Below are 16,866 nucleotides of genomic sequence, written 5' to 3' on the forward strand. Positions count from 1 at the left end.
CAGACGCCTTGTCTACCCTTCAAATTGAGGTGACTCAGTTATCTCAGACCACACTGCAGAACCGCTTAGCCTTGGACTATCTCCTTGCAAACCAGGGGGGCGTTTGTGCTCTTGTTAACTCAAGCTGTTGTGTCTTTGTGAATCAACACCACAGGGTGGAAACCAATATCCACACCCTTATGCAGCAGGCCACCTCGCTTCACTGTGTCACCCTTGATGACACCAGTACCGGATTCCATAAGGCCTGGAGCTGGCTCACCTCCTAGCTGCCAGACTTGGGGGCTTGGGGAAGGCGTATTTTGTACCTCATTCTTATGGCTGTTTCTGTTTTTGTATTATTCTTTATATGCCTACAATGCTGTAGTATGTGCTGCCGGCAAATTTTAATCTTGCATTGAGGTTATTCTGCCCCGATATAGTTTACTGACGTACATAAGAAAAGGAGGGACTGTAAGGGGAAATCAACCTAGTTAGCATATGTGACTCCATTTTGGGTTTCCTCTCGGCCATTAACTAGAAGCGAGCACATCACATACCAAGGAAAGAAGGATCCTTCAAGGTGGACAGCTGGACAGTTTCAAGATAAGGGAAACAAAGGAGACAGGAACCAGCCGACATGCCTGAAATAGTTGCCACTTCAGCTTTTTTGCATGAGGAAGGTGGCTGTAGGGGATTGGTAATAGATAAGGAGAAGGCCTGTTTATTGGTTTAGGCCCCCCGAGGCACACAGGCAGGATGTTTTGCCAACAGTATATAATCTGTGTGTAACCTGTAATCGGGGTCCCGTTCTGCTTAACAGAGCGGTACCACGCTCGAGCGTAATAAACCTGCAAATTTTGAGATACTCTGCAGTTTGTCTTTATTTGGTTGCCTCAGCCTAGAAACGAACTGTACGTGTCCTAACTGGAATCATTCGTAACAATAGTTACATTGTGTTAGGGTCTGAGTGTCGAATAACCCACTGTAGGTAATAATAACACCGTAGGGCTGTTTCAAAAGAATGCAAGCCTATCTATATAGGACACTTGTTTACGACTGATGGAACTCTCCATGCATTACCCAAGATTTCCACAACAGTTCTTACCAGGTTCTTATCTTGTTTTGAACATAATTTTCCAGAAGTCAGCAAATGTAAAGATATCCTACACTAGCCGTAGCTTAGTACAGAAGGAGTGTTGGTTAAGGATCAACAAAATCATTCATCTTCTCCTGTCTTTCCTGGTATGGCTCTGCAGCTGGCACAATAGTTTGACAGGTTCTGCTAAGCTTTCTGCATGTAGGGAGATTAAAAGTATTCATCTTCAATGCACTCCAAAGTGATACAATTTAGCATACATACAAAGCACTTTACATATATTTCACTTATTTAGTACTAGCTACTGTCTTATAGTAGTTACACAAACACCATATTCAATTATGTTTGTAGTTACAGAAATAAAGCAAAGTACACTTTTTATGCATCTGCTAGTGAGAACTGATTTTGCAGTCTTTTAGCATAATTTAATTCCTTATATGGAAATTGTCATTGTAACATTGCTTTTTCAGACAGTATTTTCCCCCTAGGAAAGGCCAAAGCATTCTGGGACTCTGGTTCCATTATCATCAACACTGGTGTAACTCTCAGCGTGGCCAGGCCACTCTGATTCTGGACTAAGTGCCTTTGCAGCCCAGTGTGTAGCTGAGGTCCCTTCCCCTTGTTATTTGTTTTCTGCAATCAATCAGTCAATCAATAACGACAATAACAGGGGGTTTTGTTTTATTTGCAAATTTATGAATTTTCACCAAACCGACCCCTAGTGTTTGCTGGGCTTATTCCAATGGGGGAGGAGGGAAAGAGGGAGGGGAAAGAAAGAGAAATGCCCCCACCCCAATATTTTTATTTCACATTTTTGTTTTCAGTGATCAGCTGGCCCAGTTGCATCAGCGGGGGGCCCCTCTTTGCTGAACAGTTTCCAATTCCTTGCAAAAGCCTCTTCACTGCTTGCAACCCAACCCCCTCCCCCGCCATAAACTTTGGCTCAGCAGCTCCCCCCCACCGCGGCTGCGGGACTCGGAGCGGCCGCAGGGCAGCCTTGGGGCCAGACGGCAGCCCCTCCCCACCTCGCTCGGCTTGGGGGAAGCAGCGCGCGGGTGCCTGCCGCTGGGCTCTGCTCGCAAGGTGCGGGTGGGGGCGGTTGGCATGCGAAGGACGCTAGGACCGCGCGAGACACAGTTTTCCTGCCGCCGCCGGCTCCTCTGGGGCCAGCGCTCCTGGGGGCGGGTCCAGGCGGACGGGGCGGGTCCGGCCAGTTTGCGAGTCAGACCGGGAGCCGGTTGGAAGGCGGCGCGCGAGCAGAGCCGAGGCCGCGTCTCGCGCTCCTGGGGGCGGGTCCAGGCGGACGGGGCGGGGGCGGGCAGTTTGCGGGTCAGTCCGGGACCCGCTTGGAACGCGGCGCTCGGGCAGCGTCTCGCGCTCTCTGGGGACCAAGAACGGTTCCCGCGCCCCCCTCCGGCCCAACAACTCCATTGGCCGCGCCTCCTTCCAGCTCCCGCCGCCGGCTGCGCTTCACGGGGACCGTCAGTCCCGCCCGCCTCCCCGAGCCCGCTACATGCTCAGGTACCTGCGCGGCCGGCTGGGGAGCGCGCGGGAGAGGTGGCGGCGGCGGCCGGGCTCCGGGGCACTTGGGCCAGAGGAACCCCCCCCCCCCCCCCGCAGCCCCGGCTCGCTGAACGGAGGGGGGCGTAACAGCCTCGCTGCCCCGGTGGGGTGGGTGGAGGGGGGGGGCGTCGCTGCTCCTCCGAGAGGGGTGGGAGCTGCGGGTCATCAGCCTGCGCCGCTGTCTGCGGCTCCAGGGGCCCCCCTAGTGGGGGGAAGGGTGAGCGGCCCCAGGGAGCCGGGGGCGGGGAGCTGCCTCCGCCCAACGCTTCGCAGCCGGGAGTGTTTGCCGCCGGCCTCGTGGCTTCCTGTGAGCCGCCGATCCGAACGGGGGCTGGTTCTCAGCGGCTGGGCTGGGGGCTTTGTCTCCGCTCCTCGGAAGGGAGCGGCGCCTCCCGGCTTTCCTTGTAGCCGGTGCCGAGGGAAAGAGCCTGGGGCCCAGGCGTGTCCCCAGGTTAATGCCTGCTCCAGGCCGTGTTGCGTTGCTGGTACTCAAACGGGCTCCCTGGGATCGCACAAAGGATATAAATTTCCCAGAGGTTAGCCTCCTGGGTGCGCGATGCTCCGCAGTTATTCATTACGGTTTTCAGGGGGTATGTGTAGGGAAACGCAGTGATCAGTTGTAACTCAAAATACACACGCACAGTTTATTGTCCATGTACTAAGGAAATAATGACACTTTGGTGTTCCTGTTATTCAAACCTGTTCGGAGTTTACACAGAACTTAATGCATATCTATTTGGATGGTACTAGTTCAGATAGTGTAAATGGAATGATTCAGTGGTTTTGTACACAGCATTCAGATGTCAGTAGCCCACAGAGACATCTGCATTAACTGCCTAGCACCCAGTTCATATTTGGCAAACAGCAACACAACTTGCATCTTGCTTTTGACCTATTCTGCATATAAAAAGAACAGGTTAGGACAACTGAACTACTAGTTGGATTCCACAATAAAGGTTAGCATGACTACAAAGTAATTCAGTTCACTAACCGTTTTGTTTGATAATTTCACATACACAATTAAAAGTTTTCTATTTAGTGGGCATAGTATCTTTAGAATAGATGGTGTTGAGATTTCCACTATTTCTAAAACTTGAGTTCCATGTTTTGTCTTGGAGATATCACTTCAGTTTTACTCTTCTAACACTCCTTCAACTGTTTTATACACATTTGAACAGCTTCAACCAGAGACACTAGAAAGACCTGCCATAGCCCAGGGCACTCACCTGGAAGGGGGCAGATCCTTCAGATTCCTGTTCTGGTCAGACTGTGCTCAGATATAAAGGTGGTGACCCTGACATAAGAACCATTATAGACTAGTGCAGATTAGAATTCTTTTGAACACAAAGGAAAATATAGTTTCCAAAGATGTTTTCATGTTCAATTCAACATGGTAACTTCGGCAATGTAAGTAAAAATCCCCCAGTCATCCGTTTTTGTGACATGCTGATCTCCATATATCCCTCAATACCATGGTGTGTCCATTCAGGACTTGCATTTATGATTCAGCCTGGAACCGTTAATGCACATTTAAGGTTATTTTGTGAGGATATAGAAAAGGAGTACTTGTGGCACCTTAGAGACTAGCCAGTTTATTTGAGCATGAGCTTTGCATCCGATGAAGTGAGCTGTAGCTCACGAAAGCTCATGCTCAAATAAATTGGTTAGTCTCTAAGGTGCCACAAGTACTCCTTTTCTTTTTGCGAATACAGACTAACACAGCTTTTACTCTGAAACCTGTGAGGATATAAAACTCTGGCTTGGCTAGAAGCGACACCCAGAAGCTGAGTGGTGTGACTGAACTACCAAACCCATCTGTAGAGCTAAAGAAGAAGAGAACTTTCATCATAAGGGATATAAGTTGTTAGCATCACAGATGTGATGAACTGGAATTCTCTGAAGTGCACTGAAAACATAGTTTATGCTATTTCCAAGGCCAAAGCATGTAGCGGAAAAAGGAAATACAAGAACAGAATCACTAAAAATTGCTCCATAAACTCACTCTCATGCCAATGGAAGGTTCTCTCTACAAATAAACGCTGAGGAGGCTTGGTCTGTGCTCAGAAAGCTATTGGAATGCTGAAGATTGTGAGTCTTAAGAACCAAGTTGTACTGCCCTCTCAACCTTTGTTTCTTTGACCATTGAGCTAATAACAGGCTTCCTTACTCTAGCTAGCCTCACAGGATGACTTTAAAAAAAATAACCTCACCATAGTAACTTATGACTACGCTTTGATTCTTGTAGGTGAGCCAGAGTCCCACGATGCCTTGTGTTTATAATTCTTTGTATTTAAGCTTAACTTTATCTGCCCTATTGTGTTATCAATAAGCTGAATTTTGCTTGACCATAGCATATTGTTAGTGATAGATTGTGTGTCCTCTGACCCAGTGACTATTAGGAAATGTGTCCAGATGGCCAGAAATGGGCTACTTGTGATTGAGGGAAGGGGGTAGCTGTTTTCTGTAATTGATGAAGTAATGATCTTTTGAGAAATGCATTTAGTTTATCAGGAAGCACTCTGACAGATGTTTTGTCATAATGATATGGCTACAGATATCTTTTATGGTTGAACAATACATTATTTTATCAAGAAGGATATTGATAAATTGAAGAGGGTTCAGAGAAGAGCACTCAGAATAATAAAAGAATTAGGAAGCATGCCTGATAGTGATAGACTCTAAGAACCTGGGTCAGGCCAATGGTTGATCTAGCCTAGTATCCTCTCTCTATCAGTGGCCAATACCAGAGCTTCAGGGAGAGTGTGCAGAACAGGGCAGTTGGAATGATCTTCCCCAGTTTTTCACCTCCTGGCTTCTGGCAGTCAGAGATTTCGGACCACCTCAAGGTTGGGGTTGTATCCCTGACTCTCTTGGCTAATAGCTGTTGATTCTTCTTAACCAAGAGAAAGTTATGGGGTGACTTGATTACAGTCTATATGAATCTACAGGGGGAACAAATGTTTAATAATGGGATCTTCAGTCTAGTAGAGGCAGATATAACATGATTCAATGGCTGGAAGTTGAAGCTAGACAAATTAGACTTGAAATAAGGGGTAAATTTTTAATGGTGAGAGTAACTAATCATTGGAACAGTTTACCAAGGGTTGTGGTGGATTCTCCATGACTCACAATTTTTAGATTAAGTTTGGATCTTCTTATTAAAAGATATAACCTAGGAATTGTTTTGAGGACATTCTTGGCCTACATTATACAGGAGGTCAGACTAGATGACCACAATGGTTTCTGCTGACCTTATCTCTGAAACAGGTGTCTTCAGCTTACCAATTATGTAAACCAGTGCTAGTAAATATTAATCTTTTATGATTGCTTACGTGTATTAAGATCACGATTCTTTGGCCAAAAATTCCAGAATTCTTGCTGTGTTGGCCGAAGTGTTGTGGTGGAAAATTAACCACGCGCTGTGTTTGGTTCAGAACAAGCCTGAGGCCAGCTTTATTCAAGCATGCGCATACAGGGACAGTCAGCCGGAGCTGCTCTGGCGTAAACAGAAATACAGGAGCTTATATTGCTGAAAACCACAGTTTGCCAAACCCACTTCCTTCAGCAGCATTTTCCTTATTTGGCATATAGTGCAAGCTTCAACAGTAGCTTTGCCTTACTTGGAGTTTAGCAAAAAACAAGCTTTTTGTTGCATCCGATGAAGTGAGCTGTAGCTCACGAAAGCTTATGCTCAAATAAATTGGTTAGTCTCTAAGGTGCCACAAGTACTCCTTTTCTTTAAGCTTTTCCTGTTATTGACAGGTGTTCCCTTTGTGGTTAACTTTTTTCTAACTTCTAGTGGTTATGGTTACATTTCTTAAGCTGTGCTTTTGCAATTTGCCCCTCAGTGGAATTTTCCTCACTCTCTTCTTATGCTTTATATCTACAGTTAGCTTGACCAAAGTTTTAGGCCTATTAGTTTGGGCCTACTAGATTTTTCCTTCACAGTGTGTCTAAAATAGTGCTTTATTTTAAATTGAGCTACTGTGAGACTAACATCTGTTATCATTAGTAGGACTGTACTGTAATATCCACTCGCCTTATCCTGACCTTGCTGACATAGTCCAGAGGCGGAGAAAGGACTAATTATCAAAAGTTGGTGGTTGTCATAAATGGGCAATGTAATTGACCAGATGGGCAGGGCACATTTATTATAACAGATGTGTTCTATAATCAATGTAACAGCAAGCCATTGAATAATGACTTGATTAATATCCAAGTCATTAAGTCATTAAGAGATAATTATGGCCACAGATGGTCTCAGTATACTCCTTGGGAAATTCTGCGCCATTGCACGTGCGCATAATTAATGAGCTGCACATATTTTTAATTTTTTGCACAGAAAAAGCTTCTGCTGAAAAGTTGCTGCAGTTCCATCTTTTGTCCACCAGAGGGTGATAGAACACAGCAGCTGCTGCCAGCCAGCTAGGGAAGAGAGAGAGCCTGCAGAGCCTTCTTCACAGCACCTGTAGGGCCAGGTCAAGAGGCAGGGGCTGGGGAGACGGACAGTGTGGGGCTGCTGGGGAGTCACAGGGGCTCATAAGGGCTAATGGGGGAGGACGGACTGGGGCAGGGACTGAATGGGAATGGAGGCACGGGGGGAAGGAGGTGCAGGGGCACATGGGCAGAGGGGCAGGGCCACATAGGGATGGGGGAGTGGGCTAAGTGGGGGCACGGAGACACATGGGGAAAGAGGGAGGGGGTGCAGGGCCACATGGGGATGGGGGGAGGGGGTGTCTTGAGTGGGGGTGGAAGGACACGTGCCTGACTGATTGGGAGAGGCTAGGGGTCAGCCAGGGTCTGCATGGGGGAAGCTCCCTAACAGTGTCTCTCCCTCCCCCTCCCCCTGAAACCTGTTCCAGATTTTTAATTTTTTGGTGCAGAATTCCCCCAGGAGTATAAGTAGTGATTAAATAGTTACTGCTGTCATTAGCTTATTGATTAGCTAAGTTAAATAAGGTTAAAACATGAGAGAGAAAACTTCAGTAAAGCCATTCTGGTATTGGAGAAATTCCTCAGACTCCATTTCGTGTCCCTAGCTTCCATTTGGAATAAGCAAAAGTCACTCTTCTGTTAGAAGTTGCATGTCACATACCATTGGATGCTGCAAGTCACATGGTCACTGAAAATAGGTCAAGGGCAGAAGGTAGGTTAAAGTAGTTTAAAAAAAAAAAGATGGGTCACCACAGGTCACAAGATATTTTCTGAGCTTGACACTTGATTGATTGCTTGAACTTCAAACTAAGTAAACAGCATAAAATTGGCAGAAAGCCAAAATGCATTGGCAGAAAGCCAAGTGAGTGAAAGTTCAGCAGGTCATAACTTTGAAGTAAACAGCTGTCAGTGACCATGTGCAGTGAGGAACTGATAGCTGACAGGACAGTATAAAAGTAGACACTCAGGAGCAGCAAGAGCAGTAGGGAGAAGATTGGGATGGAGAGGACAGGAGCTTCCAGAGGAGTTGAAGCGATTGGGATGGAGCAGAGCCAAGCTGATAGCTTCCTGAAGCTGACGGCAACCAAGTGGCTGCAGCAGAAATCAACGGACAGTAAGCTTGCTTGTGATAATTATAGTGTAGCGTAGTATAGCATAAAGTATTATAGTGTGTGTGTAGGTTAATAAAGATGTATATGTGTCAGCGATCTGTAACAGACTTGCCATCTGTTAAAGAGCACACTCACTTAAAATCATTTGAACTGTATACGTTACTGCGGTTTAAAATGCTTTTTAGCTTAGAATAAGGGGTTTGTATTTTATTTAGGTTTTTAGGTTATTACTGTATTAGAAATTATTAGTTGCATTAATAAAAAGGTGCCTTGTTTTGGAAGGAATATTGCCTGTCAATCATTTTTTGGAAGGCTGTATCTCTGTCCTTCAAGCGTTTCCTTAACTAACCTGGAAACCTGTACTTTAGGAAGGACAGATTAAGAGAGCAATAGGTAGGCTATTCTAGGGGCTCCCAAAACCTGTTTTTGGGTAACACTTCCTGGGGGAAAAAAGGTTTTAAATTTTTTTAAAATTCTAAACTAGTATATATAGGAGAGGCTGTGGAATGTCTATCATTGGAGATTTTTAAGAGCAGGTTAGACAAACATCTGTCAGGGATGGTCTAAATCAGTGGTGGGCAACCTGCGGCACATGCCCCGCATGCAGCCCATCAGGGTAATCCGCTGGCAGGCTGCCAGGCAGTTTTTTTACATTTGCATGGCACTGTACACTTTGTATTCTGTGTTGTAATTGAAATCAATATATTTGAAAATGTAGAAAACATTCAGAAATATTTAAATAAATGGTATTCTCTTGTTGTTTAACAGTGCGATTAATCGTGATTAATTTTTTTAATTGCTTGACAGTCCTAGTTTAAATACATGTGTATAGCTACGGTGTACCCTCCTAGATATAAAAAAAAGATGTACCAAATCTAGTGTAAAGATTCTATGTAGTTGTAAGTCATCATGTTTTAATGGTTATATCAACCAGTGAGAATGTACCTGTAGAAAATAACTGAAATACAAATGGAAAAGTTGATTAAAATTAATTTCAGTTGAGGCATTTAAATATTGCTTTGATTTAATCAATCCACCCTGCAAAATAAGGAATTAAAGAAGTGGTGCTTATAGTGATGTATAGGACATCATTACCTACAGCTACAACTGTAAGCAGGTTTGCTTAATAACAAGGTCACTAAGGCAACATTGCCCTCATGTTAAGCAAACTAGGCTAAAGCCAGCATTGCTTGTCTAAGTGTCATTTCTATATGTCCAAATTTATGCATTAGAAATGACCCTTAAAATGATTCTCAATACAGTTTACATGATTGATAAGCTTCAGGGATTTTTAACACAGTCATTATTATTATTAAGTGCAACTGTAGTAGCAAGCAAGTTTTTGTAAGTTAAAAAATTTGTCAGTGGGTGATTACTTCATAAATAAGATCTCTTAACCATCACTGAACATAGTTTGATCATAACTCCATATCAGTCACATGCTTTGTTCATTACGTCACTCATTTGTAGTAACGGACATCCTATGTTACTTTGCTAAGGGTCCCTTTTTGGGCATCTGGATTAAATCAGCAAGATTAAGGTAAAGAGTATATAGAGTACGCACTATAGAGTACGCACATTCCTAACCACTAGTCACACACTAGCTCAGTCTAAAACAAAGTGCTGCACAATAAGGATTCTGTTCTTTGACCAAGAATCATGACAGTTTAGTGTACGCTTTGCACATTGGCTTTGGCGCTGTTCCTCAGTGGAATACTGTGCCCCTGTGTGGTGTCATTCACCTCACAGTAAATTGGTCGACATTGAATTGAACTTGACCATGTGCATCATCACAGGCATCCTGCGCCCCACTCCTATTCATGGCTACCAGTTCTGAGCAACGTAGCTCCTCCACACGTTCATCATGGAGAGTCTACAGGTGGACTGGTGGAAAAGCTATGTTCCAGTCCTGATCTCCCACTGTATATGGACATCTTCAGTCACCCCAAAGCACAATTTATGTCGAGGCATCCACTATGGTCTCAACTGCCAGATCGGAAGCTGTCAGCAGCTACCCTATGGCACAATGAGTGGTTAGCTAAAGATGTTTGAAATATTTTTGCTTGTCGGTGATCCAACCATTTGACCACTGGTATTTGACCTTCCATGTCAGCTTTGGACTCTGCTGAACAGGTTCCAAACTGGCCAAGGAATACGCGCAGCCAGCCTCTACGCTTGGGTCTGCACGATGGCCCACGTTGTCAATGTCGCTGCCGTCAGTCAATAGCTCATGTTGTCAACGAATGTCAACTAACTAGACTTCATGGTAGGCTTGGGGCCCTTCATTCTGCTGATGAAACTGCTGTTGGGTGGCTTGGCAAGCACTGCAAATGCTAGAAGAAGTGTACAAAAGAATCATAACATTAATATTTACTAATAAAGCTCAAGTGATGTTGATGCTTGAGCTACTATCGCAGAGAGAATGCAACAACTCAAGTTTGGACAACTCTTCAGCTGTTAATCCAGTCAATGTATGCTGCTAACCAAATCACTCTGTGTAGCTCCAGTGTTTTGAAGTGTGGTTGCTCACGCTTGAGCTAGGCTAACTGTTGCAGTGAAGACAATCCCTTAAACTGTAAGCTCTTTGGAATAGGGACTGTCTTGTTGTGATGTTTGTACAGCGCTGGAAAGAGAGGGGTTCTGGTCCATGACTAGGGCTTCTAGGTGCTATGATAATACAAATAATAATTAGTAATGTTTTGTTGAGCAAAGATTATATTATAACTCAAATATTTAGCTGAACCTGTTAATCCATCCTGTTCATGCATTGTATCTGTATATTCGTTATTGAAGTGGACCTGACATGGATACTGTACCTACAATGTTTTTTTAATAAAATCAGTTGACAGAATTTTTATAGCCTGGCCAACTCAGCAATTCAAATCTCAGTTCACTACTTTTGGTATCTTTAGAGAAAAGCTCTTTCCAGAATCCAAAGAATATTGCATATCAAATATGGTTAAACAGAAAAGGGGAAAAACAAAACAGTGACTGAGATCAGAACAGTCTCTAATTCATCTGTTCACTGGGTTTATAGAAGAAATTTGTATTTTTCTTCGAGTGCTGTCCCTGTGGGTGCTCCACTTCAAGTGTCGGTGCATCCTGGCACTGCTGATCGGAGATTTTCAGTAGCAGTGCCTTGTTGGGATGCGTGTGCGCAGTAGCTGTCTTGCGGTGCTGTTGGCGATTCAACCAGCGCTCGCCCAACCCCCTCAGTTTCTTCTCAGCCATCCTCTGCTGCAGACAGAGCTCCAATGGCAGTGTCACAAAATCATCTAGGAAACAGTTAGAAATACTTAAGTTTAATCCTCAATAGTTAGTTCATTGTTGATCTAGGTTACTGTTTTTAATCAGTTAAATTCCCCTTTTAAAAAAAACAATCCCTCCCTAAGGGAGTTACCCCTCTGTTTCTTTTAGTTCCACAATTGAAGTTGGATTCTGAAAATGTCAGGCTCTCCTGGGTTTAAAAGATGTGCTTCTTGTAAGGACGTGATGTCTGTCTCCGATGGACACTCACAGTGTGTCCACTGCTTAGGGGAGGAGCACATTCCCCAGAAATGATCCCATTGTAGCAATCTTAAAGCCAGAATGAGGAGGGACAGGGATCTCTTAGTCAAAATTATTCTTATGGATAAATCCCTCATACCACTGTTTGCTTCGGGAACAACCCCATCAGGTGATTCTCCAGGTGCCTCCTCCCTGGACAGATCGAGTACCCTCTCCTCCAGAAAGTTGAAGAACAGGGAGACATCTCCTGCTCATGGAGAACCATTGAAGAGAAAACAATCTCTACCAAGATCACTAACTGCGGTGCCGACGACCAGCAGGGTGAACGTGTTTGATGCTCCGGGTGCCTCCAGCACCATCCGTACCGGGACCTCCGCTGACAGAGATAAGGATTGCAGGCATAAGTCAACCTCCGAGGAAGGACATGGTGCTGACAGCGCCTCAGCTGGCTATGCCACCTCCAGCGGTGCCGCACACTACGGAGCCGATACCTGACTGCACTAAGTTGGCACTGGTCAAGGCTATGCACAAGCGGACAGGATCGATCTCCCAGGCTTCTATACATAAGAGCATGGAATTGTGCTCCCTCAGCCGATATCAGAATTTCATCCACACCGGGATCACCAATACTCAGAACCAACAGTTCTCCGTTGCCAATGGCACCGGTACAGCCGCACTCACCAAATGCCTCCAGATTCTCCAGTGACGAGGAAGCTGATGTTGATGAGGCAGACTTCTACTCTGGACATTCCTCTTCCTCAGGCAGGGAACGTCTACACAGGAACATGCCCCCATGGCTGACTAACCTGTGGATGTGCCCCCCCCCCATGCCATTCTCAATGCAATGGGCACAGTGGGAACCATGGGCAGTCTACTGAGCACAGAGATGCATGAGGATTCTGTAGAGGAATTGGATGATTCGAATAACCAAGAACAATCACCAACTCACAACTCATTTTCATCTCTGGATTAGGCAGTCATGCCACCCCCCCACCCACCATTGCAGATGACTCAAAACAATTCAAGAGTTACTCAAAATGGGTGGCACAAAGCCAGAACATCCAGCTGGAAGAGGTGACTGAAAACCAACATCAGCTCCTCAAAATCCTACACTCAGCATCCTCAACTAAGATTGCACTACCTATTAATAGCACACTGATGGAAACACAATTATTGTAGCAAACACCAGCAACCATACCTCCGACATGCAAAAGGGTGGATAGAAATTATGTGCCCAGCAAGGGTATGGACTTCCTATTTTCACACCCTCAGCCAAACTCCTTGATGGTGGAGGCGGCGAACCAATGAGGGAAACAACCCCATTATAAAGCCACTCCACGTGACAAAGACTTGGAGATTCGATTTGTTTGGCCAAAAAATCTACTCATCGGCAACACTTCAGTTTCGCATGGCCAACTACAGAGCAGTACTAGCGAAATACGACCATGATAATTACCAAAAACTCAACAAATTTGTGGCAGACATCCCAGAAGACAGAAGGGAGCAATTCCAATCCACCATAACTGACGGTCAACTTGTGTCAAGGACAACTTTACAAGCGTCCCTTTACGTCGTGGACATAGCTGTTTGCACAACAGCTACAGCAGTAGTCATGAGGAGGGCTTCCTGGCTACAATCCTCTGGAATTCCAAAGGACCTCCAGACTAAAGTTGAGGATCTCCTTTGATAGGGAAAAACTATTCTCAGCAAAAACAGATGAAGTCCTACACTCAATGAAGGACTGTTGAACGAGGCTCCGAACCCTGGGCATCTATACCCCACCCCCACAACAGATGTAGGAGATAGCAACCTCACCAGCGCAATAGAGACACAACCAGAGAGCGACAACAGAGGTCTTTTGATAACCAAAGGCACAGACCATAGAGACGTCACCCTATCCAATCCCAGGCTGCGATGTCCCAAGCACCTTCAAACGATGCAATTTTGAAGCGTTGTTCGAGGGTCTGACTGACTTCCCCTGACCACCAGCGTCAATAGAACCAGTAACCCAAGTTTTTGGTTATGACTCCGACCATTCTACGATATGTGGGCCACTATCACCATGGACCACTGGGTTTTGGAGATCATTCAAATGGGTTATGCCATCCCTTTTACCTACCCCCCTTCCCTGTCCATCTTCAGGGACGCTTCTCAGAAGCACCTTTTGAGAGAAGAGGTAGACCACCTTCTACAATTAGGGGCCATGGAACAAGTTCTAACACAACACAGAGGGAAAGAGTTTTACTCCCACTATTTCCTGACTCAGAAGAAAAACAGAGGTTAGAGACCCATACTAGATCTCAGAAAACTCAACAAATTTGTCCGCAACCACAGATTCAAAACAGTCACAGTTAACTCAGTCATCCCAGTGCTGGAAGAGGGAGACTGGTTCTCAGCCCTTGACCTACAACGATACTTACTTTCACATTACTATCTGTCCTGCTCACAGATGATTCCTACGATTCACAGTGGGACAAGATCACTTCCAATACAGAGTACTGCCATTTGGACTGTCAGTGACTCCATGAGTCTTTACCAAAACCCTAGCGGTGGTAGCTGCTCATCTGCGCAGACAGGGAATACTGATATTCCCATACTTAGACAATTGCCTACTAAAAGATCCTACCAGGACGGAACCCTTACACACCGCTCGACAAATAATCTCTCTCTTTCACACCTTAGGGCTTCCAATGCCCCAATTCACAGTGCTGACCTCCTTCATATCGGTGATATCAGACAGCACATGGGTGTCTGCATGCAACTGCCTACAACTCCTGGGATCTATGGCGGCCACCACTTTTGTTGTAAAACACGCCAGACTACACATGCACTGCTTTCAAGGATGGCTGAACTCGGTGTATATTCCATGAAAGCACAGCCTACACAAAAGACTCATGCTGACCCCAGAGGTCCTACATTCACTACGATGGTGGAGAAACCAATAAACGTTTGCTCAGGCATCCCGTTTCAACAGGATCTGCCATCCATACAAATCACAACAGATGTCTCACCTATTGGATGGGGAGTCTACCTAAACCAACGTACAACCCAAGGCAAGTGGTCCCCCACGGAAACACTCTTACACATTAACCTGCTCGACTTATGCGTGTTCCGCAATGCGTGCCTACATTTCCTCCCTATCATACGAGGCAAGATGATAAAGATCCTGACGGACAATGTCATGTGTATGTTCTACATAAACTAGAGGTGCCACGTGATTAAAAAAATTAATTGCAATTAATCGCATGATTAATCTCGCTGTTAAACAATAGAATACTATTTAAATATTTCTAAATGTTTTCTACATTTTTAAATATATTGATTTCAATTACAACACAATACAAAGTGTAGAGTGCTCACTTCATATTTACTTTTGATTACAAGTGTTTGCACTGTAAAAAGACAAAAGAAATAGTATTTTTCAACTCCCTTAATACAAGTTCTGCAATGCAATGTCTTTATCATGATAGTTGAACTTACAAATATACAATTATGTACAAAAATACTTCATTCAAAAATAAAAGAATGTAAAATTTGAGTTTGTAAGTCCACTCAGTCCTACTTCTTGTTCAGCCAATCACTCAGACAAACAAGTTTGTTTACATTTCCAGGAGATAATGCTGCCCGCTTCTTGTTTATAATGTCACCTGAAAGTGAGAACAGGTGTTCTCATGGCACTGTTGTAGCCAGCGTCGCAAGATATTTACGTGCCAGATGCTCATGCTTCAACCACCATTCCAGGGGACATGCGTCCATGTTGATGACGGGTTCTGCTCAATACCATCCAAAGCAGTGTGGACCGACACATATTCATTTTCATTATCTGAGTCAGATGTCACCAGCAGAAGGTTGATTTTTCTTTTTTGGTGGTTCCGGTTCTGTAGTTTCTGCACTGGAGTGTTGCTCTTTTAAGACTTCTGAAAGCATGCTCCCTATCTCGTCCCTCTCAGATTTTGGAAGACACTTCAGATTCTTAAATCTTGGGTTGATTGCTGTAGCTATCTTTAGAAATCTCATATTGGTACCTTTTCTACATTTTGTCAAATTTGGTGTGAAAGTGTTCTTAAAACAAACATGCTGGGTCATCATCGGAGACTGCTATAACGTGAAATATATGGTAGAATGTGGGTAAAACAGAGCAGAGGACATACAATTCTCCCCCAATGAGTTCAGTCAGAAATTTAACACATTATTTTTTTAACGAGCGTCACCAGCATGGAATCATGTCCTCTGGAATGGTGGCCAAATCATGAAGGGGCATAAAAATATGCCCCTCTGGCCGACACCCTGAGAGCGAAGGGCTACGAGGTGCAGATGGATGCCCTGATCGTTGAAGCCCTGGGCACTTGGGACTCCTGCAACGAGCGTGTGCTGCGAACCTGTGGGATTGGTTGACGCTACGTATAGCTCATGCGGCGCCTCATGGTCTCCGACACCATCCGATGGTCCAGGGACATCTACATTGAACACATCACCGGCCACCGACAGTACCAGGAGGTGTGAGCCAGTACGACATCGTGCATCAACTATTGGAGAGGGATTGAGAGACTTTTTCCAGTGGACCATATGAACTGGAACCATAAAGTCACTGAACACTAAATCCCACCAAGTGAGGGTAGATCCATCCCCATCATCGTATCCACTCATTATACTCCACACCTGAACATAGCCATTACATGGACAACATACCCCCATATCTCAATGTCTGTACTTTGACCGGTTAAACTTTTACCCCCAATCGGGGAGATTGCAGATTATGTATTCCTTACGCCACCCGTTCCTAAACCGATTTTCGCACCACTTGATAATCTGTACCTTATTTCCTGATAACCAGAAACTTCTATGCTTGAACTCAGTACCGTTTTCTTTTTACTTCAACATTATCTTAATAAAATTATTATATCTGGCACGTAAATACCTTGCAATGCCGACTACAAAAGAGCCATGCAAATGCGTGTTCTCACTTTCTGGTGACATTGCAAATAAGCAGAGGGCAGCATTATCTCCTGTAAATGTAAACAAAAGTGTTTGTCTTAGCGATTGGTTGAACAAGATGTAGGACTGTGTGAACTTGTAGCCTCTAAAGTTTTACATTGTTTTGTTTTTGAGTGCAGGTATGTAACAAAAAATCTATATTTGTAAGTTGCACTTTCAGGACAAAGATTGCACTGCAGT

At 44.7% G+C, this 16,866-nt stretch overlaps 1 protein-coding gene across 7 annotated transcripts in view; it reads left to right on the plus strand.

Annotated features, from left to right (window-relative positions):
• The first annotated feature begins 2,245 nt into the window (after positions 1 to 2,245).
• The window catches only part of RESF1 (retroelement silencing factor 1), a 54,878-nt gene continuing 40,257 nt past the window's right edge, over positions 2,246 to 16,866 (plus strand). For 2 of the 7 annotated variants that reach the window (XM_043540917.1, XM_043540904.1), the window contains exon 1: positions 2,293 to 2,596. Coding sequence is in view for 1 of the 7 variants with exons in the window: in XM_043540923.1 (XP_043396858.1) it covers positions 8,072 to 8,186 (115 nt within the window). In the remaining 6 variants the exon portion in view is untranslated. Of the gene's footprint in view, positions 2,597 to 7,394; positions 8,187 to 16,866 lie in introns of those variants that run through there. The other 5 variants (XM_043540898.1, XM_043540911.1, XM_043540901.1 and 2 more) reach the window with 5 other exon arrangements.

The sequence above is a fragment of the Chelonia mydas genome, chromosome 1, assembly GCF_015237465.2.
Source record: "Chelonia mydas isolate rCheMyd1 chromosome 1, rCheMyd1.pri.v2, whole genome shotgun sequence".
In the NCBI taxonomy this organism is placed as follows: domain Eukaryota; kingdom Metazoa; phylum Chordata; order Testudines; family Cheloniidae; genus Chelonia; species Chelonia mydas.